Source organism: Phlebotomus papatasi, chromosome 1, assembly GCF_024763615.1.
Source record: "Phlebotomus papatasi isolate M1 chromosome 1, Ppap_2.1, whole genome shotgun sequence".
Lineage (NCBI taxonomy): Eukaryota > Metazoa > Arthropoda > Insecta > Diptera > Psychodidae > Phlebotomus > Phlebotomus papatasi.
Genome location: NC_077222.1, coordinates 42,476,516 through 42,493,609, shown reverse-complemented (window position 1 = coordinate 42,493,609; position 17,094 = coordinate 42,476,516). Strand labels below are relative to the sequence as shown.

Here is a 17,094-nt window from a genome sequence, read left to right as displayed (position 1 = left end):
AATTAGACATCCAATAATAACGTTCTCCTAAAACTGGAATGGTTAAATAAATTAGTTTTCTTGCAAACGAAAAGTTAGGAATAAAATCACAGCTCCGTCAACTTTCTGTTTTATTTTAATTTAAAATAAAATTTACACATTGCATTTTTAAAGTAACGCATATTCTTCCCTGTAAAACTATTTCTGATATCAAATTTTGTTAAATATTTATCAATTTTTATTTTAGATTAGATGTGATCTGTTATAACCATGCCTTTGTCCTTTTATAATGCTATATTTTTGTTATTTACAAAATAAAGGTTTTTTATCACACGAAAAGTAAATAAAAGAAATTTTTTGAAAGACTTTTTAAAGTAAATATTAGGATTGCTAATATTGTGAGGATAAAATAAAATAGTAGGTGAGATTGTTAAGAATCTCACCTAATACAACAATTCTCCTATTCTCCTAACTTTTGTTCGTAAACGTTCCTGAGATTCGATCTTGTGTTTTTCCAACCCTAATCTTAAGGTCTTAAGGGGCTTACTAGACTTCTATTATATTAATTGTGTACTGTACAAATGAAAAGTTAAAAAAAAATTTAAAAAAACTTATCAGTAATTAATTTAATTAAACTTTAAAAGTAGGAAAATTTTAAGGCAAGCTTTGGCGAAGGGAAGTTAAAGATGTGTGTAGAGAGACTCTTTTTTGTTAAGATTTTGGTTAATTACAAAAACAATATATTAATAATCAATATTTATCATCATTAAATATGATCTGGAATTAATAAGACTATAGAGTAGGGATAGAGCAATAAAAATTGCATTAATTCATGGGCTAGGCGGGCTAGGCCAGAGGGTATTTTTAATTCATTTTGGCTTCTCTTACCTGTTTTTATCACTCTTCAGTTCACAATGAAGCTGCTTCCAACGCCACCGGACCGGATCCACTTATGGCCTCTACACACTGGAGGAATTTATGTCCATATTGAAGCAAATTCCCTACGCTTGTGTAGGAAAAACTCTTCAATATTGGACATAAATTTCTCTAGTGTATAGACGCCATAACGCCACCGGATCCACTAGAAAGCTTTTGCAGAAATCCCGCGTAATTTTTGGCGCAATTTCCAACTTCTCGACAGAGAATTTGCTTCAATAAAATACAAATTTCCATGCAACACTTATATCAATGGTTTATTTATCAAATAATCTCTTGAAATAGTACACTATTGTACGTATATTTTAAAACAATATTGTCAATAAAAAATAGAAACACCATTAGAACATCCAAGAAAGAATGATTGTGATGGTTAGTAAATTTGTACTTGCTACGGCCTTCTCTTATCTTTTTTTTTATTTTAGTTATCTTTAGTACCTGAATAAAATAGTGTATCTGGTTTATAGTAAAATCAACTTCGCTATTTACTATCTATCGACGCTACTTTGTTCATTGCACTGATAACAGTTTTGTCATCAGCTAGAAATTTAATTTTTCCCACAGGCTTCATCGTTTCGTCGAGATCATAGTAGAAGGGAATGCTGTTTGGCAGATTGAACTTCATGATTTCAGCCTCCGTGAGAGCTGGTACAGTAAAAGAAAAGCCCTATTAGAATAAAGCCCACATGAATTAATATAAAAGTCCTTTTACATTCAATATGCTTCACGAGACCTCGAAGACTTGTACCATGAGCTACAATCAACACACGCTTCCCTTGACGAATTTCTGGGACAATAGAATCCTCCCAGTACGGTATAACCCTGGTCATGGTGGATTTGAGAGTTTCTGCATCTGGGAAGTCATTTGTGGGAATTTTTCTGAATTTGCTGTTGGTCTTGATGGCATTGTAGTAGGGATTGAGACAGGTGATCCTGGGCGGTGGAACATCGAAACTCCTCCGCCAGATCTGAACCTGCTCCTCCCCATACACCTCGGCCATTTGTCTCTTATTGAATCCCGTCAAACCCCCATAGTGTCTCTCATTGAGCCGCCAGGCTTGATGCACAGGAATCTTTGTGCAATTCATCTCGCTGAGGATCAATTCGAGTGTCTGATTGGCTCGCGTGAGGGCAGACGTGAAGGCAACGTCAAAGGCAAAATTAGCACGTTTTAGTGCTTCTGCAGAGATCTTAACGGCATCCCATTTTCCTGCACAAAAGTCTCTTTATCAATCTGGACTCTTTTTTTTGTCAGTCCACTGATCACACTTGCCTTTATCACTCAGCTCAGCATCGTGCCAGCCACAGAAGAGATTCAGGCTGTTCCATTCACTCTCCCCATGACGAACAAATACCACACGATAAGGTGCACTACTCATGATTTTCCCTTTTCCTTCAAGTTCAAATAAAAGCCCAAGAAAATTCTCCAATACTTTTATCTGCAAGCGCGAGAGTGAATTAATCACCAATGAAAAAGAGACATTGAAAGTTTCAAGAATCACTAATCAGGGAATAAATTAATCCAACTCTGCAGGGAATTGCGTGCCTAACTAGAGTAATTGAAAAATTAAACCGTTTTCCTCATTTTCCTCCTATTTAGTCAAAAAATTGCAACTCACAGAGATCATGTGCACAACTGTTTTCTTTTTCAAATATTTTATATATATGAGATAATATTTCGGATGTTTATACATTTATTATCTATTTAATAAGCAAACAGAGATTTTATATGGATTTTAGGCATCACGTGCTTAAAAAATTCAGTTGATGAAGCACTTTTTTTTTGCAAAATGAAGCAATATAAATTGAAGCAACAATTATCCAAATATTTTTGCTGTAATATTTGCTTAAAATTGGCTTCGAAAGATATTATAACACCTGTAAGAAACTACCTTGTGATGAATCAACCTGCATGTGACTGATTACGATCATCTGCATTTTGTGTGTATTGAATTTACTTAATTTATAGAAAAAATAACCGTCATAGAGATTAGGCAATTCAACTCATTTTTTCTGTACACTATATCAATTTAAAATGCTAGGATTCGTTAAGATCCTTATAGGAAATATTTTTATGGTTTTTAGAAATTACACTGAAAAACTAATATTAAGAATTTATAAAAATGTTAAGAGAACAGCAGGTTTGGTTAAATATTTAGCACATGGCTGTACTAAACCAACCTACGATAGAAAATTACTATTATCCTAAATATATTTAAAATAAAAGTTAGTTTGTAAATAATCTGAGGAAAAAATAAAAGGGACAGATAATCCTAACCGGCTTATGTAGGTGAGATTCTTAACGTGAGCTAACTCGGAGTGCATGCAAATTCGATTTAGAGCTGAAGTTGGGAGACGCCATTCAGTTGTCTTGAATCAAATTCGTGAAATTATACAAATTTTGTATTTAAACCAAAATATCAAGGATTTGGATGAACTGACAGAAAAGTGATATATGGATGAAATGTAGACCAGAATGTTCTCTATAATTTTCGCATAGAACATGATCTCATCGATTACTCAGAAGCCAAGATAATCGAGGTTTTTTGTTTCTTAACTCGTCTTTTCATCCAGAGTGCCCCAAGTAGTTATTTGTTGAACTTCAACTATATCAAAGAATTGTTGTATTTTGTGGGACTTTCCATTTAAAACCCTATTTTAAGTGTCTTGGTGGAGTAGAGGCAGTCAAATTGGCATCTGAGTGATTTCAAAGCGTTATTATGGGAAAAATCAATTTTTTCACACTTAAACGGCAAAATCGGAGTGATAGCGTGGTCTGAGTGGAAAATGATGTATGGACGAAATGTAGAGACAAATGTGCTCTAGAATTATGTCGAAGTAATCATCAAAATCGGTTCAGCGACAGTCGAGATAATTGAGGTTATGTGATATTGAAATTGGTTTTTCGACTGTGGCGCCCCTGGTGTTGGTCCCACGAAGTTCAAATATTCTATAAAGTTGTAGCATTTGGTGAGATCTTTCGTTTAAGCCCTCATTCATCAAAATCGGTCACATAGAACCGGAGATATGATTTTTTGAATTTCGTGAAATTTGACCCCTCATATCTCCGGTTCTATTGAAACCACAGCGCGCATACGCACCATTTTGGAAACGTCCTAGACTGGACTACAACATACTAAAATTTCATTAACTTGCACAATGCCGTTTTTGAGAAAAATGTCTTTGAATTTCGATGAATTTTGACGCTATCACAGCGCCACCTGTGGTGACTTTTTGAACTTCCATCTGAAAGTGCTCATCGAGACGAAACCAAAAAGGTAAAATTTATGTCGCTATGTTAATTAGAACCGGAGATAGAGGCCGGTCAATGTTCGAACTTTGACCCCTTATAGCTCGGGTCAGGGGTTATGGATCGACTTAAGGTTTTTTTTGTTTGATAGGTATAATCAACGGCTACAACATACTAAAATTTCAGCCCGATTGCATAAGGAATTTTTGAGTTATTTAACTTATAAGATTTAAAAATTTTCTTTTTAATAATAGCGCCCCTAGCGGTGGTTTTATGAACTTGCGATGTTAGAAGGAGAAGTGGCATTTCATGAGAGCTTTCCAAAAAGCCCTCACTTTTTAAATTCTGACAATTAGAACCGGAGTTATGGCCATTTTAAGAAATTTTTTTTGGACCCTTATAGCTCGGGTCAGGGGGGTCGGGGGACCTTAAGTTTGGTACTGATGGAAAGCTCTAAGGCCCAGCTATAACATACTAAAATTTGAGCCCGCTCGATGCCATAGGGGCGGAGCTATTGAGAAAACAAAAAAAGGGGGGTCTTCAAAATGGCGGAAGGAGGGGTGGGGGGTGGGGGGTCAATGCACCATGTTGCAATTTTCATACGATATTTAACCTTTGCCGAAAACCGCAAGTCGATATCTTTTTTAGTTTAGGAGCTATTAAGCTCCAAAGAGCGGCCGGACGGCCGGCCGGGAACGTAACTTAGCCCCCCATATATTCGTGATCAGGAAGTGGCGAAACACATTTTGGCCAAGTTTGAGGTCGATCGGACGACATGAAATTTTGTTAGGATTATAGTAGGTGAGATTGTTAAGAATCTCACCTAATACCTCTATAGTTGGTACCTCTTCGTGCAAATTTTTAATAAAACCGTGAAAAAGTTGCTTCAAGAGCTATTTCCTCACCAAAGCTAATTCTCCTGGCTTAAGGGTCCTTCTTAATAGCAGATAAGTGGTTTAAGGCCTCTACACACTAGGAGCAATTTCTTTCGAAAAAGCTCTCCTAATACCGGCTTCAGACTGGAGGTTTAGCCCAGTTCCCGAAGGTCTAAAAAATCTGAATAACGAGCAATTTTATTGATTTTTCAAAATCTAATGAATCTTTTGCCCTTATAATCCAATCCTAAACAATTTTCTAAAAAAAAATCGTGCCTGATTAGGAATTAGAGGATTTAAGCCAGATGGTTAAGTCTTAGGTCTGAAGCCCGTATAAGATTCGAACCCAATTTGTCATATGGCATTGCCAGAGCGTTACAGAATTCCCCTCCTGATTTCCTTTTAGAAGATACTGATCTAATGTTGAGGGATAATATATACTCGAGTTCTGTCTAAATAAATTTTGTCCTATCGTCTTGTAATCTGAGTAAAAGAGCTGGCTTCAAATAGCTCCATATAAAAAAGAGAACTTGCCATGGAGGTGAATCCTGTACTAAAACAAATGTTCAGAAGAAAGATTTCCCCTACTCATTTTTCATGGGAATAGCACCATGAACCGTGTTGTAGATCATTTTTGTTTCGTCCACGACTAGTACTATACTAGTCTGATTTATTCAGAGATGACAAAAATTAGGTACACCGTGCCACAAATTTAGTACAGATTATACGCAGATATTGGTCTAAGTTTGTCAAAACTAATAATGTGTAAACTGATGACAATTTTAAATTTGCTAAGTATTTTTTGTAAAACTAAAATCATAATTTTAGCACATGTCAGTACTAAACTGATTTTTTTTTTACTTTTTTACATAAAATAGTGTGTAATAAAAAACACATCAAATTTGTATTCATTATTAAAAAAAATTAAGAAAATTTTCCTAATAAAATAAAAAAAAAACTAAACATTGAAAAAAGCTCTGTACTAAAATGATTTTATTATTTTTAAATGTTTATATTGAGTGTGTCGTTAGTTTAGGTGTACTAAATTTCAAGAAAACTTTGAAACAATTTTAATAAGTTCAGGATGAGCGGATATATTAACGTACGAGTAAGAGGATCATGAAAATAAATTAACCATTAATTATTTTTCTAATTTACGAGCATCATTATGTGCAACGCACAATAACTTTTGTTTTGTAAACATGTTTTTGACATTTCAATGAGAGTAAGTGAGATCTAGATCTAGTCATCTCGCTCATTCTCATAGGAAATTTTAAAAACATGTTTACAAACAAAAGTTATTGTGCGCTGAACATTATACCAAAATAAAATAGATTTTTTTCATAAAAAAAAACAATAATAAATATACCACGAAAATAATCGGTGGTGAAAAAAACCTTTATCACAAGACGCGTGATCAAAAAAATTCTCATTTTTCCTTCGAGAAATGATAAAAATTTTTATGGTGATTCAATTTTCAGTAGCACAGAGATAAATATAAAGGCATTGAGTATCATTCGACATACAAAATTATTCGCAGAAATAAATCCCATATAAATCCAATCAGTAGATATTCCGAGGAAAAAATAATTTTGTAGCAAAGATAAGATGAGCACACGACCTTCTGCTGCTGAAAGAAGCGACAACTCGGCCTTAATAAAAAGCTATTTTACTGACCTTTGTCGATGGAGATTCGAGAATTCAGGAAGACAATCAACTGATGGATGAGAACCTTTTCGTGTGTAGGGCGCGAGATCACGCGGAGAGAAGCGCAGCGTCTGCTACTCCAATTGAGGATTTTACAGTTACTGAACAGGAGAACCTTTTTATGCATGCACCACTCCTCACCACAACTTCCGGAGTTTCCTCAACAGAAAAACTGCAAATGCACCAATATGTTTTTTGGCGGGAAATTTGCACAACGTTTTGGGGAGTCCGGGGGGAGGTACTTTATGGGTGCGGATGCTGTACAAGTGAGTAGAGAGCGTAACTGTGGGAATATCTCCCTGAGGATGTTTACCCAATTAAGCGTACTAATAGATAAAAATTGATATCAGCGTGAATAAACAATAATATCAAGCCAAAAGAGGAGTTTGGACGCCAAAGACAATAGTGCTTCTAATTAAATCTTATTTTAAATTTAAACAATATTCTAATGCGCATATTTATTGTTTGGCGTGTTCAATAGTTTGGAAATGAATTAGAGATGATGGATTTATGCCTCATGCTGAGATTTATTCATCTTCAGAGTGGAAGAAGAGACTTTGTAAAAAAAAATCTTGGAGTGGTGGCCGCCCTTTCTTGAAATTTTGTGTGTAAACAATTTACTCCACCTACCTTTTACAGAAAATCTATTATCCGTGCTAATTCACTCCTTCACTCCAAATAGGCACACTGGTGAACTACACAAAATTCACACCACTCATTAGTATTCCTCTGTAGCACTGGTATTTTGTGAAAATTCATTCTCAATCTACGCAAAATAATAAAATGATTTTCTGAACACTATAAGCGGAGCTTTTGTTTTGAAAAGAAAAAGGAAGACGTCAAAACAGAGAAATTCACCACTCACATGCCATCTCTCTCGCACATGGGGCTCATTTCTAAAAAAAAATTGTCTCCATCTAACATACTCAAAATATTACAATTATCCTTACATAATTACATGAATTTTATTAATCTCGACCATTTACAGCGAAATCCAGTGAAGGCATCATTGGATATCCTCCGCAATTGGTTGAAATCTGCCACATTCAATTACTATTTCTACCTCCGGAATGGAGAGCATTTATGCAATTCCTCGGTATTCCCTGATATGGGCCAGAATCCACAGGGGAACGGTAACGAAACTTCCCATCATGATAGAGGCGAGGACAAAGTGTTCCTGAAAGTAAGAAATCAAGGAATTATCCCGAGAATGCGAGCTTACGCTTACGTAATGGAGAGGGATGGGAATTCCGGCAAGGTACTTACAGCTTTGGACATTTTCACACGTGGTGGTCCTGCGACGACGGAGATTGATCGCTGTTGAACAGCATTTCGTGCCACAACACCCAAAAGCCGCGAAGAGATCATGGTTTTTTTGAGAAAAAATAATGTGCTTTGGAGAGCAAAATTTTCTTCGACTGACACTTGCAAAAAGTGGTGAATTTCCGCAAAGATGGAACACTAGCGCCAGTAGGTCAAATATGAACTAAAAGTTGTTTTGATGTGAATGTTTTTCTGTGCTGGAAAATGCTGTTTTATTTTGATAGTTTTTTGCAAATTTTAGGTAGCACATTGTTAGATTTCTTTACGGATCAGTTTAGCAAAGGTTTATCTCGTATTCTAATTCCAATTTGTGAGGATTATCCGCCATTGGAGGTGGTTTTTCGCAGTGAGAACTTTGTGGTTGTGTTCAAGCCACCCAATGTCAAGGAGGTGAGGAAAACCTGACTATTCCGGGGGTTTGGGGCACTCAAGGGGGCTTCTTGTTGTCTTGAAGGTGACTCTGTGGGCTACAGTTCAGGAACAATTGGGAAATGTTGGTGATAGAGAGACACAAAAGGGTGTTTTCCGGAGATGTTTTCAGGCTGATGCAGGATTTAGTGGTTTGTATCCTGTTGGGGTGCACGAGGAAGGGAGTGAGAGTCTCAAAAATACCCGGAGATTGCACACATACTATGTGGCTATTGTTAAGGGACTCATGGAGCAGCTGGAGATCCGTATTGATGCTCCAATTGGGCGGGATTTGCGATACAAGTCACCTGTCGTGAGGATGTGCACTTCAACGGATTGGGAGCACTGCTACAGTCCCTGTGATTGCACCACGCAGGTGATTTTGGTGGAAACGGGATATTTCGAAGAGGAGTTCAGTAGTAAAATTGTCTTGAAGTCTCTGCGTGGTGACAGAAAGCATCAGTTTCGGGTGCATCTGAAGGAAGTTGGGCATCCAATAATTGGGGATACTCTCTATGATGATGTCATGCATCCAAGGAGTGAGCATCTCATGATTGAACTAATCAGGATTAAGACAGAGGGCGATGTGGAAAAATTGAGGGTAGACCGAGAAGATCCCTTTATACTCAGCAATCTCACTGGACGTTGGAGGATTAAGGAGACCCTTTGCAGTCTGCAGGATGCCCTCGGGAAACTCGATTCACTGGAGGCTTTTTGAGAAAAAAACAAAAAAACCGTGCAAGAGTGTTCAGAAAAAGAAATTGTAAAGAGTGTGGTATTATTTATTGCATGAATGTTCCTTCCATTAAAATTCATTTTGTCACTTCCTAACAAATCCAAACTTACTGAGGGTACTCTGAACCAACTTTTTGGGATCAGTAGCAGCTTTCTTTAGTCCAGACACCCGACAAGGCACTTTTGGGGCAGTATCAATCCTGGGCATCTTTCTGGGTGGGGATTTAAACTCTTGAACGGCAACAGGTTTCTCGATAAATTGATTCTCCTCATTTTCCTCAAAGACTGCCAGGAGATTCTGCCGAATTGCCGTGGTAATCTCTTCCTGTCCATAAATATCGAGGAGATGTTGAGGAGCTGCAGTCTTTTCAGGGGTCTTTTCATTCGTAGGCTGCATTTCAGACTGGGTACTGAGAATTCCAGATCCGGAATAGAAGAATCTACTAACGACATTTTGCTGATTGTTGAGCACAGTTCGACAGAATTTACTCAACTTCCGAGGACCCTTGGAAGCTTCCTGACCGGATTCCGAGTCAGAACTCGAGGCTTTCATTACATTCGACACATACGAAGGGGATACTTCGACTTCTAAGGATTCCGCAGATCTGTCCAGGCGAAAGGGATTTTTCCTTGAGGATGGAGAGAAAGCCTTCGGCGAGGTTTTCTCCGGACTCGAAACATCCGTTTGGGATTCTGTCAAATAAATGCTAGCCAAATTTTGATGAGTCTTTTCTTCCTGAACACAGTGATTTCGCGCTTTGAGAACTTCTACATGGCGAGATCTCTTCTTCGGCGAGGCAACTGAATATCCAGACCTGTGCCAAATACTTCGACTATCTCCAGCATCAGTATCTGGATTCCAATTGTCAACAGACTGCAGGGTAAAGGGATCAAGATTGCCCAGAGCAAGTTGAAAAGCAACACTCCTGCTTAGCTCTTCTCCGGCATTTTGCAGGAGTTCCGAGGAGAAATCCGTCTCAGGCTCCTGCAGACGCACCATTTTCCTCGTGATAGGATCAAAGACCCACATGTGCTTGAATGTGGCCACAGCCTGAAGAAACTGCTCAATATATTCCGGACTTACGGTAAGATTCTTCAATTTTAGGTAGGATGGAACCCTCGGCAGAGCCCTCCTGAGATCTGTCTCCTCTGTCAACAGGAAAAACTTACATGCTTTAGCCAATCCGATACCAGGCAGAGAATCCAAGTAGTCACATCCAGAGAGGATGCACATATTTCTGAATTTGTCAAAGGTAAACTTCTCAAGGCGACATCCCATCGAAACGTGGAGTTTGCTGGCATCCACAAAGAGTGCATTTCCAGCCAGATCCAGCTTGAAGAGAATCTTGGAACAGCCAAAGAGCAACAAATCAGAATCCTCAGTCACGATGTACTCAGCAATTCCGGACAAATTGAAGAAAGCCAGCTGAGCATCTGCCTCGTAGGGTGCTACTATTGAATCCACCTTAATCTTCCGACACTCCTTCATCACTTCCAGAGCCATTTCGTGTGTGATGTCCACACAACGACGAAATTGACTTCGTGCTTGTTCAACATTGCCCTCTCTCAGGAATTTTCCAGCCAGAATGCGTGCTTGCTTCCGGGATTCTCTACGACGTTCTTCGGTCAGTGCTTTAGCAGGCAAGTGACGCCCATCAAATACCATTATTGGTTTTATCTTGTACTGTAGGAGCATCTTCACATATTTCAGCACATACTGAATATGGAGATTAGTTTCCTCGCCACGAGCAAGCTTGTCGGAGCATGAATAAGCTCCTTTGTGCAGCAGACAGTATGTGTCCACAGCTACTATTGTCCCACGGATCTCCCTCAAATTCAATGGGCGAGAAGATTTCTCCAAGAAAGGGATTAATCCAGTGATACCCATGATTTTGGATCACCTCGCAATGCAAATTCAGATACTAACACATAACCGCACTTTTCTATGTTTTCCCGCCAAATTTGTGACATCCTGGGGAGCATTTTTACTTCTAACTTGGCCCGAATGGCGCTAGTGTAGGGTTTTTTTTTTAAAAGGACCAACGGACGGGACACGTGCTTAACCCTTTAACTCTATCGCGTCCCACTTTTATTCAGCAGATGAATTCATGTAAAATTGAGTTTTTCCCGTTTTTCCTAATGCTTATGATCAAATATAATAGTTCAGAGAGGAAAAAAAATTTCCATTGCGTGAAAACTCGGAAAAACTCCGGGTCATATATGACCCTGTTGTCCTCAAGGGAAGTGTACATACCATTTTCAAAATCTATATCACGGGCTTTTTAAGACTTTTTTTTTTGCTTGAAGTTATTAATTTGGCCAAAACCATAGCAAACTGGATTGTCTTGATAAACACTGTACTCCTGGTGTTCAAGGAATCTTCCTGGTAATCCCTTGAACAGTCACTGTCACAATATTTTGAGTGGTATTTGGCAAAAAATACAGTAGACTCTCGCTAATTCGGCTCTTTTAACATCGGGCTACTTTTTAATTCGGGCAGCAGTTAAATTTTAAAAAAGTTTGTTGACATTTTTCAAGTTTGATTGTGATTATCAAATAAAGCAAATAAGCTTAAATTTGCCATGGTTTGACTTAGTTTTGATGTTATTTTGCATTATTAAGGGATTTTCGTGATATTTACAGTGTAATTGAGTACGTAAACTCAATATGTGCATGCAAATGAATAAAAAACCGTTTCATTTCAAAAAGTTTGTCGCCCGAATTTCTCTCTACAGTAGACTCTTTTTCAATCGGTTTAGCGATAGAATTGAGCGTCAAAGCCTTTGTAAATTCCACAAAAAGTGCTCAATTATAAAGAATCGCGATAAAATAGGAAGAACTACAGCGAATTTGAACAAATTAGCTTCATAATTAAACGTGAAAATTGTCGACAAAATTTTGCGCCCGATTGAAAAAGAGCCGATTGAGTGAGAGTCTACTGTAATTCGGGTGACATTTTGGTCCCAAATGCCCGAATTTGAGTGAGTCTACTGTAAACTTATCCACATATTTATTCACACACAATACAATTGCACAATATGAGACGCTTGCAGAGTACTCTAAAATATTGCAAAATATGTTATAATTCATCAGATATAAGATGAAATGTCCAGGAGAAAGATGTCCCACCTGCATTTCACAAAGAAAAACAATGTTCCAACTACATTTCACTATAGGTTTGGGACGAAAATACTGTTACCCTTTCCGACAATAGGGTCATATATGACCCGGAAAATTCTACACGCTTTTCTGGAAAATTGAGAGTAGTTTATTATATCAAAATATGCAATATACAATCTTTGGATATTCTATTTTGTGTTTCTAAAGAACTTTTTGCTAAAAAAAATAAATTAATATAAAAAATTTTGAAAAAGAAAAGTCATTTCACAAAGTTCGAAATTAGTGATTTTTGATCTCAAATATTTTCTTTTCCTGAACATCTGGAGTCTTGAGAAAATTAGCCAAGAATCTTACATCCTTCTATTATGATGTCGTGCACAAACCGATAGATTTCAATTAAATTTAAATTTTAAATAGTCAAAAAATTTGTTTTTTCCCCGTGTCATATATGACCCTAATTACGCGAAAGAGTTAAAGGGTTGGTTAAGGCAAGGGGGAGATATTGGGGTGAAAATGTGTACACCACTTCCGGCACTTCCATAATTTGCATGGAATAACCCTACGCACTTCCAAAATTCCGCAACACTCGAAAATGCTGCAATACTTTCAGCACTTCATGCACTTCATGCACTTCTTACGCTTACTAATCAATAATTTATTTAATCTTACGAGAAATCTAATTAAGAAAACATTAAAAAAAATATCTCAAGAAATTTATTTCGCATTTTTATTATTTCGAAAATTATTCTGCATATTTCTAACATTTTGCTTATATTTTGAATTTCTAGCGATAGATATTCTTGCATACTTTCAGTAATTTAATATTATCTTTGTTTTACGAAGGGGTATCAACATATTTTGTATTTTCCTAAGAGACCAGTGAAGCTACTTTTGGAAAATAGAGTTTCTAAAAAAATGTATTGTCGTTTGCAATTATTGACGCAGTGCTGGAAAGTCTGTAAGAATCCAAAAGTACGAGTGCAATACATAATTCAGAACTTCAGATGTATCTTCACATTTTATTAAGCTTGATTCTCTCCCTGGTTTCAAAATTCTTTAAAATTCAAACGTTTTGCACTCTTTTGGGAAAGGTTATTAGTGATTGCCAATTAACTTTTGCAACAAGCTTGGCTATTTTTTGCAGGACCCTTTCCGTTGTTGTTGTATTAGAGAAATTTCTCCAAAATTATTTTCCAACATTTTAATAATCTCTTCAATTGTTATCGAAAAAATTTCTTCCATTAGGATACTCACAATAACCATCAATATTAGAGACCGTTTAAAATGGAATTGATATTTCGAAGAATAAATCCCTATTTCGAAATTTTCAAAGCCACTTTTAATCATCTTTATTTAGAGCAAGGACACGATCTAAATAAACCTCCAAAATGTTTTTTTTACGGAAGTCCATCACTTATATTTATTCAAAATTACGTAAACATTGAATATTACAAATGTTCCTTTTCGTTTCTCATTTTGAAAAAGTTCTCAAAAGCACAAATCGACCGTTTTGAAGAATACTTTTGAAGAGACGTAATACACTAAAAACCTTTCCAGCATATGCAAAAACGTAAACAAAAAAAAGTGGATGTATTCTATGGGGATACCCCTTAACTACATTTGCGGAAAAGTCCAACGAATTTATGCAATCATCCAATACATATTACGAAAAATTATTTAAAAAAAAATATCAAATTGATTGAAAGTCAATTGCATATTTCCCAGCGAGCACGCTTAGCTGAAAAAGTTCACCAGTTTCAGCATATTTCTGCTGAATAGATCAGCAAAAATGTGCTGACCGATCAGCAGTCGCCGAACAAAAAGTGCTAACCAAATAAATGGAAATGGCACTGATTCACGAATTTAATACATTTTAAAATATTTAAATATTTAAAATACAAATATTTTCAGCTGAATTGAAATAGGTTAGCATTTGGTCCTCGCTGGGTTGTGAGCAACTATATGAATTTGAAATAACTATAAAAATTAAAGAAAACTATTATTCAGCAGAATATTTCCTCGGAAAAATTACAACACAAATTATAAGCTGTAATAAATTTGAGTTTTGAGTATATTTATTTCTCCATTTCATTGTCATAACCCAACTTGTAAAATGTCAAAAAAAGATCTTTTCAAATTACACTCAACTCTTCGTTATCCGGCACTTCGCTATCCGGGTGACAGCTGCCAAACACTGGCGGTTGATATATTCAAAATTATTTTCACTAAACATGAAGTTTGTCCAGAGTGAATTAAAGTATTATTAACATTGTATCGAAGTTTTTAATACATAATTGTGATAAAAAATGAAACATAAGCACACCATGAAGAAAATTCTCTTTTTCTTTGTCAGACAGAAAATAAATTCACACTGCACAAAATAGAAAAACCGTTGATCATTCAAAAAACCTAAATGTCATTTTGTCCCCCAGTCAGCCGGATAACGAAGAGTCTACTGTACACTACCGTTCGAATTAAAAATCTTAACAAAAAGTAGCGTAGTCGGAAAAATATGGAATTTAGGCAGAAAAGACTTTATATTCGGGCACTTCCACTTCCAAAGACTTCCAAGCACTTCATTTTCAACTGTACACCACTTCTAACCCTAATATCTCCCCCTTGGGTTAAGGCTTCTCTATGTATACTACTAATTGGTCTGGATATTTTTGTCCTCCACCTCAACAGTTTGCGTGCAGGACTCCCTCAGGGTCTGGGTAGAGTGGCAGATTACTTTCTTATCCCTGGACCGCGAAATGTGATTCCTGTCGAAGAAAGTTGGAATGGGATGGAGTTCTGTTTGCATTTCTTGATCAATTTTTTCACTCTTGATCACATTTTCAGTCTTTGAATGCCCGTCCTTGCCATGAAACTCCCAGAAAATCCTTATTTCCGGATGATGTAAAATTTCATTGGAGATTTTTCTCTCCACGGAAGACATTTGACCCAATGCAACTTCAGCAAAGTCCTTTGAGTAAAACGTATAATACGATTCTCTGAATTCAATAATTCCCAGAGATTCATTTCCCGGTAGCAAAATCCCATGTGCCAGAGCCCAAGGGCAGAAGCCTGCAAAAGCAATCTTATTTTTGGCTATTTCTTCAATTAATTTAAATGCCTTCAAATGCGTGGGAATTGATATCTTTTCCTCCTTTGGAACATTTTTATTAGTTTCTTCATCTTCTGGTGCTTTTGGAAGAATCCCATTTACAATGTCATCGTAATTATTTGTTCTATCGGCAAAATATGCCAAATGGTCATTCATGAGATTAACTTCCGACAGAACATATACACAGTCCTGGAGTTCCATCCAAAGAATGCCCAAGTCTTTGAATTTTGGGTAGATTTCATCAGTGGGAATCGCTGTTCGATATTTGACCTTTTCATGGATGCACTTCAGGAGATTCCTGAAGGAATCCAGTGTCCGGAAGACATCAAATTTGAAAGATAGCACAAGGGAATGGATAGAATTGAGGAAGCTTTCGTGCTGTACAGAAAGAATCCCGATTTCTTTGAGTACATCGAAGAGCTCTGCAGAACATGAAGATTGCAATTTGATCCCTTTGGGAGTTAAACACGTTGCCAGGAGGGCGAAATATGTCCTTGTTCTTTTCTTAATATTTTCTAGAGACGCATTTAAAAGACTTACGGTAGTTTCGAGGGCTTTTTCAACGATTTCAGCCACTAAAAAAATAGAATTTGTTATTTTTTGGAAGAATTCCTAAAGATGAAAATCACTCACAATTGACAATGCCCTCGCCACAGTGTCCAGCATCGCTGTTGAACACCCTAATACCACACACAATCTTCCTCAGATCTTCTAGCGTTCTGACCTTGTCGACCCTTCTCAAGCATGCAAAGGTGGTTATGTCGCTTTCAGAGATGACGCTCTTGAGAGCTGCTTCAGTCTCTTCCAGGACTCTCTCATTTGCCGGACTCCCTATGCTGTTATTCACCACGAGATCCACAACAATTTTCCTCAATAACCTTGCGCGCTCTTCTTTGGTCTTTGGACTACCATCGAAGATTTCTTTAGAGAGCCTAGAAGTTTTTTGCTTCATAATTTCCCTGTGCTTCAGTTTGATTTTCTCCACAGCCGGAGGATTTTCAGTCACATAGAACTGCATCTTGAGAGTGATCAAGGCAGGACGTCTCTTATCAGCTAAAAAATTAACAATTCGACCAACTTCTCTGTTCTCAATTTTGAAATTTTTCACACAAAATGCCACAAAATCTTCATCCACAAGGACATCCTGCCTGACACATTCCTCAAGAATTTCTCTAGTTAGGGACATCCTTCTAGGATGAAATTTCACCAGTAACTGACTGGCAAATTCTATCGATTGCATCGTTAAAGTTTGATGGATAAATTTTGTTTATTCAGCCAACACATTCGTCGCTAAAGACCGGAAATCAATCTCTGGCTGTTCGTTGAGGAAAATCAATAAAATCCTCCACGGGAAAGGAGACACCACACATTCCGCTACAACAATAATATCCTTGAATTTCCACAACACGCAAGCCCCTCTAAAACTGTGGAAATTCAACTCATTTACTACACAAACAACCCTTACAAGTTACATTCCGGCTCCTTGAAAGACCCCCAAAGTATATCCTTTTGCCTTCATTTTTTCCACTCTCTCCCCAATCCCCGGGCGATGCAACAAGTGCCCACTGTGAAAAAGTTTGCCCTACTTTTTCTTCCGGACGAACAGAGGAAAGAATTAATTACTTGCCATATAGTTCACTTTCACTCTCATTTAA

The 17,094-nt window shown here is 37.1% G+C and overlaps 4 protein-coding genes across 6 annotated transcripts; 1 reads left to right on the top strand and 3 right to left on the bottom strand.

Annotated features, from left to right (window-relative positions):
- Positions 1-1,142: 1,142 nt before the first annotated feature.
- LOC129799791 (phosphoglycerate mutase 2-like) lies at positions 1,143-8,080 on the bottom strand. 3 transcript variants are annotated; one of them, XM_055844008.1, is made up of 5 exons: positions 7,378-7,442; positions 6,718-6,919; positions 2,189-2,354; positions 1,628-2,125; positions 1,143-1,560 (listed from the first exon to the last, which is right to left on the bottom strand). In XM_055844008.1, the coding sequence occupies exons 3-5, from the start codon at positions 2,292-2,294 to the stop codon at positions 1,397-1,399; spliced, it is 768 nt and encodes a 255-aa protein (XP_055699983.1). In that variant the 5' UTR covers positions 2,295-2,354; positions 6,718-6,919; positions 7,378-7,442; the 3' UTR covers positions 1,143-1,396. The 3 variants fall into 3 exon arrangements, 2 of the variants coding, with proteins under 2 accessions (XP_055699983.1, XP_055699985.1); XM_055844010.1 differs by lacking the exon at positions 6,718-6,919 and having other exon boundaries at positions 7,378-7,436; XR_008751550.1 differs by lacking the exons at positions 1,143-1,560; positions 1,628-2,125; positions 2,189-2,354 and adding an exon at positions 8,014-8,080 and having other exon boundaries at positions 7,378-7,924.
- Positions 8,081-8,207: 127 nt separating this feature from the next.
- LOC129799790 (RNA pseudouridylate synthase domain-containing protein 1-like) lies at positions 8,208-9,313 on the top strand. The gene is made up of 2 exons (XM_055844007.1): positions 8,208-8,460; positions 8,525-9,313. The coding sequence occupies exons 1-2, from the start codon at positions 8,275-8,277 to the stop codon at positions 9,194-9,196; spliced, it is 858 nt and encodes a 285-aa protein (XP_055699982.1). The 5' UTR covers positions 8,208-8,274; the 3' UTR covers positions 9,197-9,313.
- LOC129799789 (exonuclease 1) lies at positions 9,237-11,174 on the bottom strand. The gene has a single exon (XM_055844006.1). It carries the CDS (start codon positions 11,099-11,101, stop codon positions 9,299-9,301), a length of 1,803 nt encoding a protein of 600 aa, XP_055699981.1. The 5' UTR covers positions 11,102-11,174; the 3' UTR covers positions 9,237-9,298.
- A 3,075-nt stretch (positions 11,175-14,249) lies between these two features.
- Positions 14,250-16,517, bottom strand: LOC129810363 (cilia- and flagella-associated protein 206-like). Its single transcript, XM_055860827.1, has 2 exons — positions 16,073-16,517; positions 14,250-16,014 (listed from the first exon to the last, which is right to left on the bottom strand). Exons 1-2 carry the CDS (start codon positions 16,455-16,457, stop codon positions 14,981-14,983), a joined length of 1,419 nt encoding a protein of 472 aa, XP_055716802.1. The 5' UTR covers positions 16,458-16,517; the 3' UTR covers positions 14,250-14,980.
- Positions 16,518-17,094: the final 577 nt, after the last annotated feature.